The 22,595-nt window shown below is 30.9% G+C and overlaps 2 protein-coding genes across 16 annotated transcripts in view; one reads left to right on the top strand and one right to left on the bottom strand.

Annotated features, from left to right (window-relative positions):
* LOC143249070 (osteoclast-stimulating factor 1-like) overlaps positions 1-8,177 on the top strand; it is a 28,031-nt gene extending 19,854 nt beyond the window's left edge. The window contains exon 9 of the mRNA XM_076498275.1: positions 7,947-8,177. Coding sequence (XP_076354390.1) covers positions 7,947-7,960 — 14 coding nt within the window. The 3' untranslated portion in view covers positions 7,961-8,177. The remainder of the gene's footprint in view (positions 1-7,946) is intronic.
* Positions 569-22,507, bottom strand: Polr3B (RNA polymerase III subunit RpIII128). 15 transcript variants are annotated; one of them, XR_013027500.1, is made up of 5 exons: positions 22,369-22,507; positions 12,731-16,332; positions 11,495-11,551; positions 8,262-8,397; positions 569-6,531 (listed from the first exon to the last, which is right to left on the bottom strand). XR_013027500.1 is itself a non-coding variant. In XM_076498269.1 (4 exons), the coding sequence occupies exons 2-3, from the start codon at positions 16,044-16,046 to the stop codon at positions 11,508-11,510; spliced, it is 3,360 nt and encodes a 1,119-aa protein (XP_076354384.1). In that variant the 5' UTR covers positions 16,047-16,332; positions 22,369-22,507; the 3' UTR covers positions 569-6,531; positions 11,495-11,507. The 15 variants fall into 15 exon arrangements, 13 of the variants coding, with proteins under 13 accessions (XP_076354384.1, XP_076354386.1, XP_076354387.1 ...); XR_013027501.1 differs by having other exon boundaries at positions 8,262-8,389; XM_076498269.1 differs by lacking the exon at positions 8,262-8,397.
* Between the last annotated feature and the right edge of the window lie 88 nt (positions 22,508-22,595).

Raw genomic sequence — 22,595 nt, 5'->3', positions numbered from 1 at the left:
TATATTTCAGTAAATGCTGACCCTAACTATATATAACAATAAAAATAATCCTAGGTACTGCACATAAGCCCACATTACAAATTTCATAAATGTGCTACGTTTAAGTTGAAAATATTTCCATGAAAACAGGTTAAATTACTTCAGTCTGATCAGTTAATGGTTATGGCTATATGGTAGGAATGTAGTATATCACATGTAAGATATCTCAAGAAATACTTCAGGAAGTAATATTTCATTCTATCAAGACCTTATGTTTGTTTTCATTGTTTCAAGTAATCAATGGAAAAAGAAAAATAATCATAAAGCAAATAGGAAAATTCGTGAAATATTCTATAAATAAAAATTTCATCACAGTAAAATACATCATGTGGCTAAAATTAGCTTACATAAATAATCAGTGCTTTATGAAAATAACATTCATCTTGCTGCTTTATGAGTTCTTAACTGATACCTGGTTTAACACATGTCCATTATAAGCTGATGACATTAAAGTTCAACACGTTTAGTTAATATTTACAGAAACTAGTTCAACATGTGCTTAAGTTGGATGTGCCTAGAATGGTTACTGAAATGAGGTTGGGTTATTATTTTTTAAACATACTCATCTTTCTTAAGAGACCTGCAAAATAAGTACTTTTACAGAAGGAAACAATAACTATTTTATGATGAACCACACACCCCTTTTTTATTATTAAGTTATAAATTGGATCATATTCTTTTCTCTGCAGACACAAACCAATTTATTTAGAAAAAAACCTTTTATAGTTTAAATTATCTTTAAATCTTTGATACTGCCAGGGATGGACTGGGGAGTATCTGAACATTATTTTTAGATGGACTCTAACGAGGTCAGGAAGATTGGGTTCATGAAAAACTAATTGATGTGCTACATTTAATGCAACATAGTCCATAACATATACTTTCACACAATTCATAAACTAAAGAAAAGTACATTGTGCAAAACAGCCCACTTACAAGAAAACATTTAGTACTTTCATTACCTGTATTGGTAAACTGTAGACCTCTATTACCATATAATTACAGAACTTAAGCTAAAAAAAGAGCAAAAAGTGCAATAAGTTGTTAACAGGAAATTCAGAACTTAAGCCTGATTTAAATAATGTAAAAAAATTACACTTTTTCCAAATAGACTGCTATCTCAGCAGAAATGTTCCCAGTCTGGGAAAAAAATAAAATTCACACTTGCTCTTAACCTAATATTTTCCCCTTCCAGATATTTTTCAAGAAGCAAAATGTAGTCAAATGTTGAATACTGCTCTGAAATTATTTAACCCTCATATTACTTGTTTTTTTTTAATAGCAATTTGAATTGGTGAGAATCATGTATTGAGTAATTTGGTGTTTTTTTTTTTATGACATTCAGTGTATAGAACTAACTAAAAAAATCTGAGTGGAATATATTTAAAGTATACAGTGTTTCACAGCAGCAGTAAGTGGATTTAACTGCAATATAGATTTTTTTTTCACTGGAACTAATATATTTCTAGGACTTCTATAATCAGCAAAGCCATGTAACTACAAATGGTGCATAAACAGTTCAGAATAATTTTTTAATAAGCAAATTGTTTCCACGTAGAACTCATTAGTAATTCTAGTGCTAAAAAGCAAATTTGTTCTAAGTGAGAACAAATTTTAAAATCTTGAGAATAAAAGAAGCCACATTATTCATATTTGTAATTTCCTGAGTTTTTTTTGTTGTTTGTTTGAAAAATAAGAATTTTGTTAGCAGTTTTCAATTGTAAGGCATTTTCATAATGTCTAATAATTTCTTAAATGGTTACAGGATAAGTTTTACCAATTCAATTTCTTTATTTTAAGTAAGATATCAAAGCTTTTTCATTTTTTTCAAAGGTGTTTTTAATTCGAAAATAGATAATTAAAAAACATTACCCAGCTTTATTAAGTTTGTGAGATAAGTAATCTCTTTTCTACTTCTTTAATAAAGTTCCCTGGTGAATTAGTGGTTAGTTTATGGAGGTCTATTCTCCACAGTGGACAGTGTGCAAAATATTTCACTGTGAAGCTTTGCACAAAAACATTATGAAAGGCATTAAAACTTAAGTTAAATTATACACTTTATAAGTTTCCCATTTCAATCTTAAAGAAAAGTAATTTATTCTTAGCTTTTTGTTGTTGTTTTTAAGTTACATAATAACCAGAAGAAAACATATTTAATGTCGTGAGCCAAAAAACTAAATCCTCCATAGCCTTAACTGCAGTATTCTTTATGATTCACTCACTTCTGTAATGCCACATTTCTGTAAAATTTGCATTAGTGTTCAAAGTGATTGTATGCCTTATTAAGAAATATTTTTTTTATGCTCTACCCATCCTACCAAATATGCTTGCCCTTTCAGCTGTAGGGACATTATAATGTGACAGTCAATCCTCCTATCATTGGTTTAAAAAAAAAAAGTAGCCAAGAGTTGGCAGTCAACAATGATAAGTAGCTGCCTTCGCTCTAGTCTTAAGTTGATAAATTAGGGACAGCTAGCACAGATAACCCTTGAGTAGCTTTGTGCAAAATTAAAAAACAAAACAAAAGCTAATCCTTTACTGGGCTAAATTCTTTATTACTGAGTAAACATTTGTGAATATAAACTATTAATAGACTTTCATGTTGACAAAGTAAGTTAAGGATCAGTTTACACTTATTTTGCAAAAACAGTAAGTCAGGATTGACACTAACATGAGTTAGTTACAACAACTGTTCCTTGTTGTAGCTATAACACAAAAATATTTATTATTTGTTAACTTCTTAATTATGTATTTTCAATGATTGAACAACACATGATGTATTTAAGTATTCACTATGTTAACATTTATTTTATGAAATGTTTAAATTACTTTTTAATTGCATGGTTCACTACATTGTATATTTTTCATTAAACTTTAAAAACAAAAATAGCAATATTCTAAGATCCTTGTCCATACATTTAGTAAGTAAATCTTGTATGAGAAATCAAGAACTTTGAGGTCTAATAATAACTGTTTGATTAAACCCAGATATGAACCTATTACAGAATTAAAATTATCTTAAAACAGTATTTAGTATTACAAACACTAACATGTAATTTACATATCCTCTAATCTCTAAAAGCAAAAAATATCTAAATCTTATAATTTATTGGTAAATATAGATTAAAAATTTATCATGTAAACCTAAAAGTAATTGCTTCAGGTTGCATAGAAAATAAACCAAGACTGATTAAGTCTATCCATACATACCAACATTTAAAACTTAAAAAATCAAATTAACAAGTACTGCAAGTAATTTCTTATTCCTTAGTCTACAGTCAACTATAGTAGGGTTGCTACATGTTACATATTTTACCTAACCATTCATTCCTTATTTTCACTAAAGTGTTGTTGTTTTTAGACTTAGTTTCAGGCTTGATGAAAATGCTTAGTATTATCACAAACTGATACAAGTATTTTTTATCATGAAATGGTTAAGGTTGCCATCATAAAATAGAGTACTGTTAATAATAGTACTTAAAAGGTTAGATGAAACTGCAGAATCAAAATCCACCTCTAAGCTTCATCCAAGCTTGAGTGTTTGGAGGCCCTAAAGTATTTTAAAATTTAAGGGTCTAGAGAAACTTCACTGATATCTGTGGCTATCACATACCACAATTTTGTTTTAGTTGATACCGATATCAACCATATTATTTAATTATCTTACTTAGAAAACCGAATGTCGTACACTAGATGAATATTTACTGATATATTACCAAGAACTTCTGAGTGAAAGTAAAAACTGTATAAGATGTATATACCACACCTTATCTGCTATATCTTGTATCAATGAGACCTTACATCCAATACCATATGTCTCAGAATGGCTGAGATATGATAGATACAGTAGTTCTAACCACATACTTATACAGTTTTAAATGGTGTCAAACTTTTGCTTTAGTTTGTGGAGTAAAGTCATCTAATCAAGAACTAACAAGCAGAAAGACTACTATATAAATTAAGCTTAGTAAACAATTTAATGAGAGAAATACTAGGTTAATAAATAAGTAACAATAAAGTTTAATAAATACATTTAGAACATCTTAAGAGAGAATTTTTAAGGCTATTGTCTCTGAAACTATTTTAAACAAAAGCCTTTACCTGTGTCTTTATGGACTAATAGTGTACTGTTGACTTCCTTGTAAACATTACAATGAGAAATTATTTTGATGGTAATACTTTTAAATCTAGATCGTTTTTTTTTAAATTTAACAAAAAATAAATGTGTATGTACTCAAAGTACTGTAAGGAAGGAAATGGAAATCTTCCATGCACACACACACACACACACACACATATACAGTTGTTATGCATCATGAAGAGCACAGTGTGACATGGATGCACAAATGTGCATTTACAGTTCTGCCATAAGTTCTAAGTTACACTACTTTTTACTTAAGCACTTGCTATATTACTTCAAAGTTATGAGTTAACTGACATATTATGTATTACATGCAACAGTTTAAAATTATTTTATGAAGTTATAAATATTTTACCATTTAAAAGGGTTATTTTTATAGCTTTTGCAATTGATGAAACAATTTTCATAGCACATTAAATATGAAGTTTGTTTTTTGAATTTCGCGGAAAGCTACTCAAGGACTATCTGCACTAGCCATCCCTAATTTTGCAGTGTAAGACAGCTAGTCATCATTACCCACTGCCAACTCTAGGATTACTCTTACCAACGAATAGTGGGATTGACCATAACATTATAACGTCCCCATGGCTGAAAAGGTGAGCATGTTTGGTGCGATGGGGATGCAAACCCTCGACTCTCAGATTATGAGTCGCAAGCTTTAACCCACCTGGCGATGCCGGCCCTAAATATGAAGTAACCAGTAACACTAAGAGTGCTGATTGTGCGCAATTTATATAAACAATAAGCAATTTGTTGTTAAGTGTTTAAACATGGAGTACTGTACTCCATGTACCTGTTCTTAGTTGTTTCTTGCAAACCTAAGACTTAACTGAAATTTAATCATGTTAATCACATGTTGGTAAAAGTAACTAATTAATAATTAGTGTACTCGTTTATTGAATATAACCATCAAAATCAATGCATTCTCTTTCTAACCATTACAAGTTGCCTTATGACTGTATTTCTAAACTGATATATTTAGTTCAGTTTTGATCTATACAAGTTAATATTTCTGTTGAATTCCACAGCCTTATAGCTTTACATTGCTACGAATTCTAAAAAATGATCACAGTTTCAATGAACATGAGAACAGTATGCTCTAGTAGCAATAGCAGATCTCAACTATTGTTCAGTTCAAAAATATTAATATTAAATAAGAAATAATAATGATCATCAGAATCATAATAAGACAATCACTACTAAAATAATAGATTTAACTGTGTTTATTTCTTAATTATTGGTACACTAACCACTTCTCCCCATGAAGTATGTGAAAAATAAAATGTAATGCTATGATTATTAAAAAAATTTATGCAAAGTACCAATATGCATATATTGTATGACTGAATAAATTTTTTTTATCTTTAATCGATATTTTTAATCACAAACTTTCAGATCATAACCACCAAAAATATAAACATTACTGTATTATGCCGACAGAACATTTCAGGCTTAGGCAAGCAGGATTAAAACAGACCTCTAACATACGAGACAAATGCTTTATTCACCATATTAAAGGGTTTCAACAATTAAAATCACCTTTTCTTTTCTCAGAATGATCCATAATGATATTAATCTCATTTTGTATATTCTGGCCTCTGGGTGAAACCTTAGTTTAATCACATACTAACAAGTGTTCTACCAACTGAAGTAAAAGGTCAAAGTGCAGTATCAGGTAATTATGTTAAATAACAATATTTGTTATAACTCAAAATAAATATTGTTATTTAATGCATTTTCAAATATATTTTATTGTGTGGTACATTATAATATTGCTTTGATAAGGTGAATTTGATAAAGCCTTGAACATTCTTACAAATTTGATGTGTATTTGTTAACAACTTACAGTCATTACTCATTAAATGCACCACGTTCACGTGATGGTTTACTGGATATATTTAATAAATTACTTTAGATAAAGTGACACTTCATCCAAAGCATCATTAAAGCAAAGTATTATTTTTGGTATTTTGAGACAGCAATAATATTATTTCTGTTTAAATATTTGAAAGATTACACTTATTTACATTTTGATGATTAACATATAGCCAGCACGATAGTTGGTAGAAATTAACAGGATTTATTACTGCTATAATCTACCTACAAATATATGTTCTCACAATTAAGCATTTGACAATGCCATTTCTGTTGGTTTTACTTCTTTTTGTTAGACTTTAGAACTGCTTGCCTTTGGGTGTGGTAGATGCAGTTGACGGAACGTAATGGAAAGCTTGATAAATATTCTAATTATGAGGGATGGTTCTGAGGTTTTTGTTTAACATTTACCTTTATCTCATAGATAGAATAAGATGTCCTTTCTTGTTCCCCCTCAATTTGAGCACTGTGAACATCTAAATGAAAGGATGGTAAATAAATATAAAAGAAAGCCAGTAACGAACTAAAAATATTAGACTTACATTAGCATTACGAGTTTGTGATAACTTTGGTTGTGCCCAGTAATTATTTTTCTATCTTCCAAGAGAACAAAAACTAGATCAATTGTTGTTAGTCCCAGTTAATGTCATTAATTGTTTCTCAGTTTTATATGATGCAGAAGTATAGTTAATTTAGTTGATCAAATAATCTACTCCAGTTGTTTAAAATATCTTGTTGGATTTTGTTTTTATATGTATCTCATGAACATACAAGATGAAAACTTTTAATTAAAAGTTTGGGTTTCCATATATCTGTACCTAAATTACTCAAACAATCATGATTTTAATAATTTGTCTTGCAAACACAGAACTGCTGCTTTATTTTCACCATATCTTATATATTTCCTTATCTTGTGGGCTGCGACTTGTGATTTTATGGCGAAAGTTTATTAGTGGATTTCTGTATCCAATTACATTTGAGCTGTTGAAATTGAAGCTAACTTTTCCCAATATAAAAGCTAGATGTTTGACATGCTTTAACTAAAGACAAAATACTCTTATTATTAAGATGTATACTTTTGTTCTTAACCTTCATTAAATGTTTAGGTTAGATGACAATTTCAAAACATGAAAGGATTTGCAAATAATTTATATTTAATCTTACCATCTAGTAAGAAACACGTTTGTCTTAAGACTGGGCTTTTTTTATACTATGTTAAGAGGGAAATGGCATTATTATAACCCAATTAAAGGTATCCTTCTTTCACACATTGACATTTAGTTTTCTTGGATCCCTTGTACACTGTCTCTCACTGGAAGATCGGTAAGTCTTCGTATTTACAATGCTAAAATCAGGGGTTCGATTCCCCTCAGTGGACATAGCAGATAACCCCATATGGCTTTGGTATAAGAAAACACTTTTATACTCAATATTTAGATCGCCATATCTATAATAGCACCACTTAACATCATGTGTGGTACTGCTGCAACCATGTTCTGTTGTTACATGAGTAGTTTTAAATTATTTGGTAAAAATAATTCGAAGTCCAGTACACATGATTCACTCTTAACATAAAGATCACTTTGTACGCTGCCTAGTATTTAATAATAATAATAATAATAAAAACTACTTAACTAAAAATATCTTTTTTGTATATGAAATACTTATAATGTTTATACTTATTAAATTAAAAAGTTAGTTGCATTAAAATTACGAAGAGGACATATAGTCAGTCAAATTGATAGAGTCCGTGTTGAGAGTTTTAGTTAACTGCAGATATGATGCATTTCCAAATGTTCTTGTGACTCTGAGTTTATCTGTCCCTGCAAGTTACAGTGGCTGGTTCTGATGCTCATTTGGTAAACTAAAGGTAATATGATCATATTTACAGTGAACCATGACTGAAGACCGTATCAAAGCCTTAACTGTCTTGTCAACCGAGAGAGAGGAAGCAAGACACTGCAGTTTTAAAAACCTTATAGAAAAGTGGGCCAGTGATAGTATAAGAAAATATAATATTACTTGAATTTTGTAAACATTTTCTTTTTCACTGTTATTATTGCATCTGCTTCCACATTATCTTTGAAAACTGTATAGGTCATAAAACTGAGTTTCAGATGTATCATGTATGATTATATTTTTTGTCTTTTATCTTGCTGTCTCTCATGCAAATATAATTTATATTCAGTGTAGCAGGGAGGCCCACCATTATTTCTTGCACTCGGGTCTCCTGCACTCTTTGATCGGTCCTGGTATCACAAGTGTGACTGGGAGTGAAATATTCCAACTCCATATATTTGGTCGAATTTAGATCCATTCTTCTAGTACATATAACTAATGAACTCATAGAAAGAAATAAGAATTCATTACAAAATTAAATACATTATAAAACATTCTGATGGCAAGTTAAAGTTAAATGCATTGGATTCAAAAATAAAATTGTAACCAGGAACAAAAGAAAGGAATTAAATAAAATAAGCTTAATATAAACCAAATAACAGTGATGCCTTTATATGTATAAAATTTAAATAGAATGAAACAAATGTATTAAAAATAATTGGATACAAAAGTGATTGTATGTCAAGCAAAAACTAAATTAAATTCACCTGAAAACAAAAAGGAAAGAATTCAGCTTGCACTTCAAAATAATCACATCTTATTAGGAAGAAAATTAAAGAAAATATTGAAGTAGATTATAAATCACACTTGTACACATTAAATTCATAGATCTGCTGTGGTTGCAACACTAAATACTTGGCATGTTTGTATCACTTGTCTTTATGTATATTCTAATTGTTATTCCAGCTAGGGGCAGAATATTCAAGTGTCCAGTACAGACTAGCACTGGTACACCTGCACTTCGACAGATGACCTGCTTTAAATTTAGACAGACTATTTTTGTGTGTTAGCAATACCTCCATAGTAAACCATAGTACATCACTTGAATATATGATGTATTGCTACCTCCCTAACACGTAAACAGTCTAGCTTTTGGAACCTGTTCTGGTTAAGACTAGATTTGTTGTTTTTTTTCATAGAACTGGCTGACAATTTTCACAGTAAATCAATCTAAATAATGAAATCATGAACCCAAATCAGAGAACAGTTATTTCTTAAATGTTGATATGAAGTCAGTTGTCGGCCTCTCCAAATACATTTATTTGGTTGCCATTTTTAGAAACTCATCTTTGTCTGCACTACAGACAATCAACGGTTCTTCCAATTAGCAACTTTGTTTTTATGTTGAGAGCTGACTGGTGCATTCACTTGAGACATTGGCCAAATTCAAATTTACCTAGTTTAAACTCAGTAATTCATGCTGAATACTGTTTTCACAATCAAATAAACTTTTCTGTCATATATTAGTACTAAGATACTTTACACTGAGTGTTTATCAGGCTTTTAACTAGCGATAACCCCTCCTCTCAAATAGGTAGTTGTCTATTAAGACAGTCACAGAAGAATGAAACCAATTTCAGTGCAACAACCATTTTTTTTTAGTTTAAAAAATTTCCATAATGTTGTCTTAAATGCAAAAAAAACAAAACAAAACTTTTTATCCAAGTTGTTTTTAAATAATTGAATAGAAGGTTCCATTTTACATTTGGTCAATTTCTTTTGGTACTTTATTTTGCTAGTTATATTTATTCTAGACTTAAATTTAAGAAAAAAGAGCAAAAACTGTCCAAGATTTATTGGTAACCCTAGAGCTCACTATCATCTTTGCTAGGCTATACGACATTATTTTGTCTTTTAGTGACAATTTGAAGTTACAGGTCTTGCCCATTGTGTTTAGTTTAAATATTACTTTCATTATCAAATTTGATATGCATAGTATTTTTATAATGATGGATCATGAACCTTGAAAATTTGGTTTCATAGCTTAATCCCACTATCAGTTATGCAGAGCCACAGCCAGAAATTCTGGTGCCCAGGATTAAAAATCCTTCCCTCTCCATCCAGTAGATGCACATTAACAAAGTTTGCTCTGTAAACTTTTAAACTACTCCCTTCTTATTTTCTATATCCATTAGTTAAAAAATACAGCAAACCCACATGAACTATTTATTTAGTTATTTAAATATGTAACAATCATAGAGCTTTCATTTAATTTTATATCCTACAGCAAAAACAACTTATCTTTACGTGTATAAGTATATATAGTGAGTTATGGACAGTAGCTAAGACATCTGCAATTACAACTAATTCCTAGTTATCCTAATAGAATACACAAGCTGCAGGTTATTGAAAATATTTCTTCCTATACTTCCAAAACCTGCACCCTATAAGTGCTTGATTTTACTCTAATAAATGAAAAATAACACACACACAAATTTAAAATATATTTATGTAAACTCTTCAAGATATTCATATTGGAGGTTAATATAAAATTGTAGCTAGCAGATTTTAATCAACTTTTTTTTTTACTATTCATTTTATAACTTAATGCTATATACAGTCTACTTTTGCATATGCAGGTGAAAATGTTAACAATCAACAAGACTATGGATAAGAGCAACAAATTTGAAATGTGGGTGTTCAGAAAGATGCTGAGTATCTTATATAGACCAACCAATGAAAACGTACTTTGTAGTTTCAAAGATAACAGAATGTTACCTAACTCATTAAAATAAAGCATCGATTATGTGGTTAGAGCAGACAATAACAGAGAACATTACTGGAGGGCAAAAACCAATGGAAACAGACTAGAAGGAACTGAATGAAAAACGTATGCAAATTGCTACAACTGGATTACACTGGAAGCATTAGAGGCACACAATGACAGCAAACCTTCTGTAAGAGGACACCAAATCCAGAAAAAATTAATTAGACACTAACAATAACCAATTTTATCGTGCATTTTGACTGCTAACAAACTGGCATCTTCTCAGAAGGGCTGTTTACCCATTTCATTTTTATCTTCAGTTTCTTAAATGTATTCACATGTTGACTATCAAACTGAATGTAATTCTTTTACATCAAAACTGTTCATTCAAGTTTAAATTAATAAAGAAAATCAGATATACAAGTTCTTATCTCAAGTTTTGATTGTTTGTTACAATTTAAAAATAATTCTCCAAAGTTTATTGAATCAAAATACAGATATTTGAAGTTCATAGTTTAACCTCATTTTACATAGCAAAGTTTGCAATAAATAATCTATTAGGTACAAAATGTTTTAAGGAATAAATATTACACCTCTTCTATCACTTAATTTTAGATAATCTGATACATACTGAATTTTAGTAGTTTACTCACAAGGATAAAAAATGTTTCTCTCAAAAACAAACTGAAAATGACATGTAACAAAGATATCTGAGCACAGTATCATTAAATTCAAATAGTCATTAAGCTAGTCTAGAAAATAAAAATTAAACGATGAATTAATGAATAAAGGCAAGAACATTTTATTTGAATGAATAATAATGAAAAGTTTACCACAATGTCTCCTCTATGGTGCAAAGTATTCACAATTTATGATGATGAAAAACCCACCTAAAATAAAAATGTATTACTAAAGACACCTGGTACAGGTATTAAAACTTTAAGGTACAGAACAATGTTTTGACCTTCATAGGTCATCTTCAGATTAACAAAAACACGTTTTTAACAAATAAAACCTTTATTTCAATTAAAGTTTTAATATCTATACCAGCCACCTTTAGAATAGATATTCAATTTAATCTAGGACAATTTTTTCTTCCATTAACTATTAATTATAAAAGTTTTACAAGAATAATGCTGTAATTCTATTATAATCAAATGAAAATACCAGAAAACACGTGATATCAGTGAAAGCTTATGCTGTAAAAATAGTTGAGGTTTTGAGAAATGCTATTTGATTAGTTTTTTCCTGTTCACAGGTGAACTCAATCTTGGGGTATACAGAATTAATGAGGTTGAAAAAACAAGAATAAAACATTTACATGTACAAACACAAAACAGTTGCATCTCTTTTCAGATATAATACCTTTCAATTACTCATCGTAGCTTTTGAAACTTTTCTAAGAGGATAGATGGAAATTCAGATAGCAATGGTTTTGTTGCATCATGTTATTGATGGATATACAGTAGGTTATATACAAAGTTTATTCACAACAGCTTTAAAATGTTGAACTCCAAAATGTTTGTGCAGTGCATCACTTTCATACCTTGTTCTTAATAGTTACAAGCTTAAATACTGAAGAGTAATTACATTCATGTATGAACATCAACAAACTTGAAAAAACCTTAACAGTTATTAACTATATTTAGACAACTACGTGGAGCTTAATCAAAACAGTTATTTAGTACGAAGAGGCTTGATGCTTTTTTAAAAAGACAAAATGATACAACAACCTATAAAGAAAAAAAAGCATTACATTAACTAAATGAAAAAAAACAATGCCCACTTGTCAAAATATATTTGTCCAGAACTTTTAAATAATATTTTATAATGAAGTAAGCAATATTAGTGATCTTAGGATTCAAAATATCAACAAACTTAAGTTTTTTGTTAGTATTCTTAAAAGTAAATGTTTAAATCTAATTAACTATGTATAGTTAACAGACAGATTTATATTCAGGTATTTCATTCCTTCAGAACAAATCCTCTTTTACCTTAATCAAAATATTTTGATAATTTAAGGCGGGGAATAATATTCATTGACTGCAGCTCTTGAAATAATAACTTACATGCATAAGGTATTTGAATTGAAGCAATCTGACAAGATGACTGACAATAGTGACACCAGCCTGAGTAGCCTAACAGGCCACATTGATTACACACATCAACTTGGAAAGCATCACTAGATAGCATTAGTCGCTCCAATAACAACATACTTGCTCCATGTCCAATCAAACAGTCTCGCTCCATTTCACCTAATCGTAATCCTCCCTCTCGTGACCTTCCTTCTGTTGGCTGTCTGGTTAAAACAGCACGAGGGCCTCGAGCTCGAGCATGAATTTTATCCATCACCATGTGCTTCAGCTTCTGGTAGTATATTGGACCAAAATAAATGTATCCTCTGAGGTGTTCCCCAGTGATTCCAGACGTCAATGTATCTTTACCAAGATAGTTGAATCCATGTTTTATCAACTCTTTACTGATCTCATGTATACTGCTTCCACCAAATGCTGTTCCGTAATGAAATTGTCCTTCTAGCACCCCAGCTTTACCACCAACAAGCTCTAATAACTTACCAACTGTCATACGAGATGGATATCCATGAGGATTCATTATCAAATCAGGACAAATTCCCTGATCATTGAAAGGCATGTCTTCTTGCTGGGCAATAAGACCTACAACTCCTTTCTGTCCATGTCTACTGCTAAACTTGTCTCCTATTTCTGGTCGACGAGTCTGTCTCATCAAAAGTTTAATGAGAAATGCCTCCTCATTATTTGATGAAATCATTACCTTTTCCACATAAGAAGGCTCTAATCCCTTATGTACAATTGGGACTTCCCTGTACTCCACTTGCTGTGGTTGTCCTGGTGTAGTTTGAATTGGATTCATAGTAACTGCTGGCATAGATTTGTTGACTACAACTTGTCTGCTTTCCACTCTCTCACCAGGAGCAGCAATTCCATCAGCATCTAAAACCTCATGTTTCCATATTGGTTTACGAGTGGTTGCATCTATCATCGGACCCAGAACTCTGTCAAATGTTTGGTTGATGTATCGTTTCAGTGTGCATTTTTGGCTACGGTAAACTAGACATCGTCCAAATCCTCGGTCAAGGGAAGCCTTGTTCATGACAATGGCATCTTCAATATCATAACCACTATAGCTCATTACAGCTACTGTGGCATTTTGTCCTGCTGGCAGCTGCTCAAAATTGATCAACTCGATAGTTCGAGATTTTACCATTGGACGATGAGGATACGCAAGAAGGTACATGAGAGTATCAATTCGGTTCCTCTGGTTGAGAGCAATTGTCCCCATAGCTTGTTTACCCATAGCACACTGATAAGTGTTACGTGGTGACTGGTTATGATGAGGATATGGTATTAAGCCAGCACACACACCTAATAAAGTAAACGGTTCAATTTCAAGGTGTGTTGTTTCTTCACTAATGCTTGTTTGATATAAAGCAACAATACTGTCATTTTCCTCATTGACATCTAGGTATTCAATCAAGCCATCATGGATGAAATCTTCAAACTGGCGAACACCACAACACAACTCTTCTAAATGTGCTTGAGTGACCACTGGAAGACCTTCTTTGACAATTATATATGGACGACACAATCGGCCACCATCTGAGGCAATGTAAACACAACGATGGGTATGGTTTGAGAAGATAGAAACAAACTCATTGATGTAACCAGCTCTACGCAAGAGACGGAAAGTATGCACTAATCTTTGGTAGTCTTTTATGACTCCTAGAATACCCCCATTTAAAAAAACCATGTAAATGTTTGGATTTGAAAGCTCTTCTCCACTTAGAAGGTGCACATCTTCTACCCCTAAGTTAAAAGCAAGTTTAATCAATGGTTCTTCCTCCATGTCAGTAGTAATGTGCGTCATCAATGCCAAATTTTTCACCAAACCACAGGATTCACCTTCTGGTGTATCTGAAGGGCATAACATACCCCACTGAGAAGGCTGCAGAGACCTTGGTCCTGAGACTTTTCTTGTTTTTTCAAACTGACTATTAATTCTTGTCATCATTCCCAGTGCAGAGATGTAAGACAATCTTGAAAGAACTTGTGTAACCCCAACACGTTCCATCTTGAATCGCTTCACTGTCCAGTTCCCAGTTGAAATAGCAGTGATTAAGCCATTTGTTATCTGGTCTTGACGCATGTGCTTAAGGATATCAAATTGGGCTGCTTTAATTTTAGGAATGTTCTTGTCTGCAATCATCTTCAGCTCAGAATTAAATCGCTTAAACAAGTCTTCAAACAACAGTGACAACAAGGATCCTGCCAGTTCAACTCTCTTGTTTCCATAATAGTCTCTATCATCAATTAGCTTGGGATTTGTCTGGGCTTCAATGATTCTTCTAACCATAAGAGCCATATACATGGCCTTTACCTTGAAAGTAAACTGTTCTGTAGGTACGTGGGCGACAATAGTTGTTATTAATAAATCACGAGCTTCTTCAATGGGTGTTTTTTTAGGTCCACCTCCCCAAATTCGACGTTGTTTGATTTTATTTCCCATCCATCTTAAAGCTTGAGTCTGTGTATACACTTGAGCTCGATGACATTCTTCAAGAGAAGGAGCAAATACTGACAAGGTGTGGTCATCAGTTCCAATCATCTGCACAATTTCTTGATCACTTTCGACACCCATAGCTTTAAACACAATAGCAATAGGTATGTCTTCAGAAAAACTGTTGTGTTTCAAATAATAATGGTCATGCTTAACGATTATGTTGGTACGTGTTTTTCGTTCATGAGTAGAGCTAGTCACTTGACATGCAATTCCACCTTTACTGTCTTCTTCAACAATCATTCGATTTTTTGACAACTGTTCTTGGCAAAGTATCACCTTTTCTATGCCATTGACAATGAAATAGCCACCAGGATCATGTGGACATTCATTTAGTTTAGCAAGTTCTGCTGGAGATTTCCTTGTAAGTACACATTTGGAACTGCGTAACATAATTGGCATTCTACCAATTGGAACATTATTTCTGACAACTCTCTGCTGCCCTCTAGTATATTCTATGTCAACTGTTATGGGAGCAGAATATGTCATGTCACGAAGACGACACTCATGAGGACATGTTGGTTTTGTAACATTAAATCCTTCTTCTACATCAGGATTTCCTATGTGAATGTTTAAGTATTTCATATAAAACAAAGGATCAGCATCACTAGTAATCTTGCTATTTGCCATTAAAATCTTTTTAATGTCAACTGTAATGAAATAATTAAATGAATCAACATGTTGGTTTACCAAACCTTTCACCTGAAGAAAAGCAGGAAGAAGTTTCCATTTATCCTCCAGTTCTTTAATAGGTTTTGTCACTGTTGGATCTTTCACTACATTCCACATAATTAGAAATGATTAGTCACTTGAGTTATATTCTGCAAGAGTATTACAGTGAAGAAATTGTGAAACCCATACAGTTAATTTTTACGTTATATGAAATCCTATACATGTTGAGTGATAAAAATACTAGCAGATATATAACATAAGAAAAACAGCATCCATATTCGTACCGTATCAATGGCGAATAAATCATTAAATAATTTTTTGTTTTGACTTGGTTAAGCCTAGAGGAACCAACTGACCTTGTAGTGGAATTTAGTTTTCACATTCCAATTTTAATTCATGTCATCTGAAAAAACAAAAAAATCATTATTGTGTGTATTAATATTCTTAAGTTTTAATTTCACTGTATTTTAAAACTAAAAAGCATAGTAAAGAACAATTAGATAAAGTTATTTCTAAAGCCCTTCAGTAATCTCAGAAACACCCGAGTCTAAGACTATTGTATAATCTTAACATTTTATTGAATGGATGGTTGTTCGAAATAAATTGATGGTACTTCAAAGAAAAACATTTGAAACAATTAAAAACAAAATAATACTTGATTTTATAAAGATCATCCAATATGAAAACCTCTTAGAAGTCTGAGTAAAGATATAACCAACCCATAACAAATTAAAACAAGCTTCCATGAAACATAGGATTAAAATATATTTTAACTATCAAACTTCACATGGTAGGAAGGTCAAAATGTTGTTCTCTCCTTATCAATAAAAATGTTAATATCCATACCAGATGTTCTGAAATACATTTTTATTTCAAGTGGGTTTCTTGTCATCAAGAAAGGGATATCATGATTAAAAACAAACTATTTTTTGTCCCAAAAAATCACAAATATTACTTGCATAAAATCTCTTAAATACATTTCAAATGTTTGTTTTCAGCAAGACTTTATATTTTATGCTCTTTTCTATAACTAATTATCAAGAGTTTGTCACTTAACCAAACTTGTAACTATCATAAAAAAAATTAGAAAATATAAATTATGCCTTTTCTGTACTAAAATGACTAATATTATACTATAAAAAATAAATGTTTAGTCTAAGTAGCTTAAGTCTCAAAATGCTATATATTTACTTTTTTTTATTATTATTATTATATTGATCTTCCAGTCATGTCTACCTAACATTACATAATTTATTTTTCTTAAAATATAGAACAATAAATTAAAAAGTAAAGCAAACAATTATCTCTTCTCAGTTTGTACTTGGTTGTTGTTGGACACAGGTTGCTAAGCCTTTCAAAATTTTTAATGTGGAGAATATCAAGCAGTTTTTGTTGTTTTTTTATGTTTTATGTATATATTGTTGAATAATCAAAAATCATAAACTACACTGATAACATACAATTTCACGATAATTTGGCAAGCTTAGTGATTAAAATATATTTACATTTTACAAAATGTCACTTCGGACAGACTAAAGACATAAACCATCCCTTGAGAACTTCAATCAAAGGGATGGGGTAGACTTTTCACAGATTAAAATGGCCAAGAAAATCAGTCTGAGGATGTTATAAGCTGTTGATTGGTTATTCAAATTTCACATACTGTAGTAAAAGTGTATAATGGACTGTTCCAAAATATAGAAAGAGGCCACCATGTTTGTTTCAGTATATAAGCCTAATCTCAACAAAATAAAAGAATACAGACTTTTAATTTATATTCTAGCTTGATAATATTAGTGATTTGAGTTCCTAATTTGTATGAAAGTATAGACTTGGTATTTTGACATCACAAACATCTAAGTTTAAAGTGCTGCATTCAACATATGTGGATCACTAAAATCAATATTCATAAAGTTATTTTAATATTTACTTTTAAATTAAGAAATTAATTAATATATAATATCAAAGTTGAATTATAATCTACAATTTGATTCCAAACTTACTGACATAAATTTATAAAATTGTAGTTCAATAAAATTTTGAATACAAGTCAACAAACCTGTTAACAATCATAAAAGGGTTAAACAAGAAAAGCTGGCAAAGCATTATAAACTAAAAATGGCTGGTATGGGTAGCACTAGTGGAGAGAACAACGTTTAGACCTTCTTCGGTCATCGTTAGGTTCACAAAGAAAGAAAGGGTTACTGACCACATGTTTGAAGGCAGCTGTGCAATTGATTGTCGGAATGTAGATGTTGGATATATTTATTAATATAGGTACAAAGGTGTTCCTTTGTATTGGTTTATTTTGAGTGAGTTGTTGTATAAGTAAGGCTTTTTAATTTTGCATTTGTATAGTATTTGGGTGTTTTCTATGGTTATGTTATGTTTATTTGATTTTCAGTTTCGAAAACGTGTGAAGGTGACTGTTCTTTGAATCTGGATTCCATTTTTCTACTTGTTTCTCCAATATAGAAGTCGTGGCAGTTATCACATTGTATTTTATAAATAATGTTGGTGTGGTGTTTGTCAATGTAGTTTTTACATGATATAAACCTTAGTTTTGTGCCTGGTTATACCTATATTAATAAATATATCCAACATCTAAGCCCTCTACATTCTTACACTGAATTACACAACTGCCTTCAAACATGTGGTCAGCTACTGGTCAGTAACCCTTTCCTTGTGAACCTGACGATTACCAAAGGTAGAAACGTTGTTCGCTCCTCTAGTGCTTTTTCTACCCATACCAGCTGTTTTTAAATATATAACTTTCTCTACAAGTGGGTTTTCTTATCATCACAGACCACTGACAAAGCAGTATAAACTAATAGCCTAACATTTATATTAATCATAGACAAATTAGACAGTATTGCTAACCACATTGCTCAGGCCAAATACTGTGCGCCTAACCAGCCGGCCCGCATGCTACTTGTCTTAGGAAACAGTCAAAAAAGTTGGAGTTGCTTTCTTGTTTTCACATTTCCTTATACTTAGCATTGGTTTGCCACACAGATCACGTCAACTGCATAACCAGCATGGCACTCGCAAATGAGAAAATCTTGTTAATTACAGTGATGTGTTCAGAACCTTGCAATATAAATGACTGACATGTATCAAGAGTACACTGATACAAAACAGTGGGAATATGCAAATATTATTCAAAATTGTGTACTATCAATTTATTTTAATAGTGCCTCATGTTTTATTAGCAAACTACAACACTGACCAACAATTTTCTAGCATTAACTAAAATTTCTGCCTGTTTCTTTAATTGAGGTACCTCAAGTGTCATTTACAAAAATGTTACAAAATATTTGATACAAATTTTATAAGCTAAGCTCATATGTAACAAATAGATATTAATTTAGCAATCAAACTATGGAACATATACTTTATCACCTAGAAAATTCTCTACAATGTACCATGTAGCAATATCACAAACTGTAAAAATGTATAGTGTCCCCATGATAAGCAACTACACAAAAATATTTCAAAACACTTTACACATTTTAACATAAAAAGAGACATTAACTTAATCATTCTTTGATGATAATGAGAATTTCCAAACTATTACACATTATTTTTCATTTGTACTACAAGTTTATAACAACATACAAGGCAACAGAAGACCAATTATCCTGAGAAAACCACACATATCCTTTCATATCCACACAATTATTGAAGAAAAGACTTAACAAAAGTTCAAACTGTCAACATATATTATTTAATAAATTATAAAAAATGTTAATCACTAAAAAACAGGGAAGATGTCTTTTTTCGTTTTTTGCCTAAACTTTTAAAAGCTTATATTTACTATTTTGGATCTCACCCTTAACCTTCCAAAACTCCCACACATATCCTAAAAAGGTAGTTTAGTTCGTCTCCTAAAAAGTTTTTCCTTGACAAAGTTTTACACATTGTGATCACTTCCTTATTCCTGAACATTCTATAATTTGATCCAAGCATTCTATTTACTTGTTACACTATTAACAAATAATCAGTAAAAGGTTTCAGCCAAACTCCTTTCTCTCATCATAATACTAACAATCTTTTCCACACTAAAAAAAAAGGAAACAGCTTTTAATTACTCACATTTTCCCAAACAGAATGAAGATCATTTAATGAAACCTTTTATTTCTTACTTTCAAGTCAATTATTTATCAATATTCCAATTATTCTCAGAGATACTGTAAAAATAGAACTTAATAATCCACTTATTGAGAAAAACGTTATTGTAAAAACCTTCTGCAAGTTTAAACATATCAACAGGAAAGTAATAATCTAGACAAATAAAAGCCTTATTAAAAATTGATAACTCATTGGTGAAACAAGAGAACTACTACTTCCTAAAGTAATGATAATAATTTTCGAATTACAACTTCCAAGGTTTTCTTAAGCAATCCTTACAATGAATTCCCATACAAAAATTTATTTAACAAGTTAGACTAACTTACCTCTAATTTCACATCTTTTTCACACTCAATTTTTGAATGTATTTATTGCACTTGCTACATTCCAATCAGATATTTCTCATATTTAAAGATTAGATTTTATAGAATGGACAGCAACTGCCTGTTGTGGAGACAGAAGTGTAGAGGATGACGTTTTGAAAGTCAACCTGAAGACGAAATGCTGAAGACTTCAAAACATCATCCTCTACATTTGTCTCCACAACAGGCAGTTATCATCCATTCTACAAAGTTTCATCACGAATACTCTGCCTAAACAATCTATCAAAGATTAGATTTTAGTTTTCACAAAACCAACTCATCACTTGACCTCTTTAAAAACCTTTTAAGATTCATTATCAAAAAGTTTTATGCATTTCCAAAACAAGTTTTCTTCACAAATATCATTTAAAACCACTACCTTAAACTTATTAAACAGTAATCACTTTATGTAGATTTAAAGTTAGCAAAAAATATTATTAAACTAAAGCATACAATTTAACATTTCAGCAGTGTACTTCACTGCAGTAATAAGTCACCCTTCTCCGGAAGTTCCAACTTTAACACTTATCACACACTGAACAACTGTGTTCACTTTTTAGTATTTTCACCTGTTTGACCATAGAAATGTACAAAAAATATAATTTTCTCAACAAATTTAATACACTTAGTAAAAATAAATTAATACAAGTCCTCTGTTTTAAGTTAGTTTATTTAATCAAACTAGTTTAATTGTTAGTTTCTAAGGCTTAGCCTTTCTAATATCAGATGTAGAATAAACAAGGATTGTGTCCCTAAGTTTCAAAATATAAATATAAATTATAATTTTAACCTATTCATTGTCACAAGTATAAACAAGGTTAATACATCATAATTCTTGAACATACCAAGTTAAAAACAGTTACCAAACACAAATTCCACATCACATATAATTAATTCAATATTACATGCTATTTGCTGATACCATAACCAGTGAAAAGTAGTACACCAAAAAAAGTATACAATACGCATAACAAAATTTATAAAAGCCTAACAGTAACTTAAACTAAGTGGTATTATGTATTAAAACTGACAGTAAATACATACAAATTTGCCATCTACAATGTATATTGCATCAGTGCAGTTGAATAGAGAATAACAATTATATCTTCAGAAAGATCTTGACAAGCTCCAAAATCTACAATTTCTAATCTGAAAAAAGCTTAAGTTTTGTCTTTTTCACAATATAAGATACTATTAAATTTAAAATTTTGTAAATATGTTTTCAGAATTAAAAATTCCTAGCTTATGAAAACGAACATTTAACACAATGTGTGGAGGTTTAAACTTTAACTTAGTTTGAGCAAAAGTTCGTACGTAGCAAGGCGACGTATTTGTTGCCTTTTATTTGGTGGGTAGTGATGACTAGCTGCCTTCCCTCTAGTCTTACACTGCTAAATTAGGGACGGCTAGCACATATAGTCCTTGAGTAGCTTTGTGCGAAATTCAAAACACAAACATTTTGGAGTTTGTTTGCTGTTGTTTTTTTTGTTTTGTTTACACAATTTAACATATTGGTCAAGTTATAAAACCTGGTTAAAATTCAGACTACTGACTTTAAGCCTACTGTACGTAAAATAATAGTAACACTAGTAATAATACGTTAATACTGACAGCAATAAATAGCCCCACCTTCGTTAATCTCTACTAATATTAATAAAACTTTATTAACAGCACAGCTGATAAGTTTATCAGCTCTTCCAAATACACAATGCTTCCTTCCTTTGTGTTTCTGCTAAACATTACTACTACAATATCATTAGTTTATTACTATTGCAAATAGTAATACTATAATTATTATTAGTACATACCATACCTAACAGCAGTTTTGAACAAAAAACTTTTTCTATCTTTCTAATTATTTATCGAAAACTTCATAACAAATGCAGAGAAATACAAATTAAATAACGTAATAATAACACTTAAACAACAACAAAATAAAGACACACATGTTCTCACACTCAGATATTCATCAGCCACAAAACTTTAGATTGAGGTTCACACGACAAACGAAACTTAGTAATACTAAATGCTAAATCACTTCCAGTGCTCAGTGATTTTGTTTATTCAGGATACGCACTCTACAAACTATGTAGTAATTTAGTTAATTTCATATATGTTATGGCGCAAAGCACCTTGGCTATTTGCGCCATAAAATACCAAACCAATCAACTTG

The sequence above is a fragment of the Tachypleus tridentatus genome, chromosome 4 (genome assembly GCF_004210375.1).
Source record: "Tachypleus tridentatus isolate NWPU-2018 chromosome 4, ASM421037v1, whole genome shotgun sequence".
NCBI lineage: Eukaryota > Metazoa > Arthropoda > Merostomata > Xiphosura > Limulidae > Tachypleus > Tachypleus tridentatus.
The sequence above is the reverse complement of the archived record's forward strand: the minus strand, read 5'-3'. Positions and strand labels throughout refer to the sequence as shown.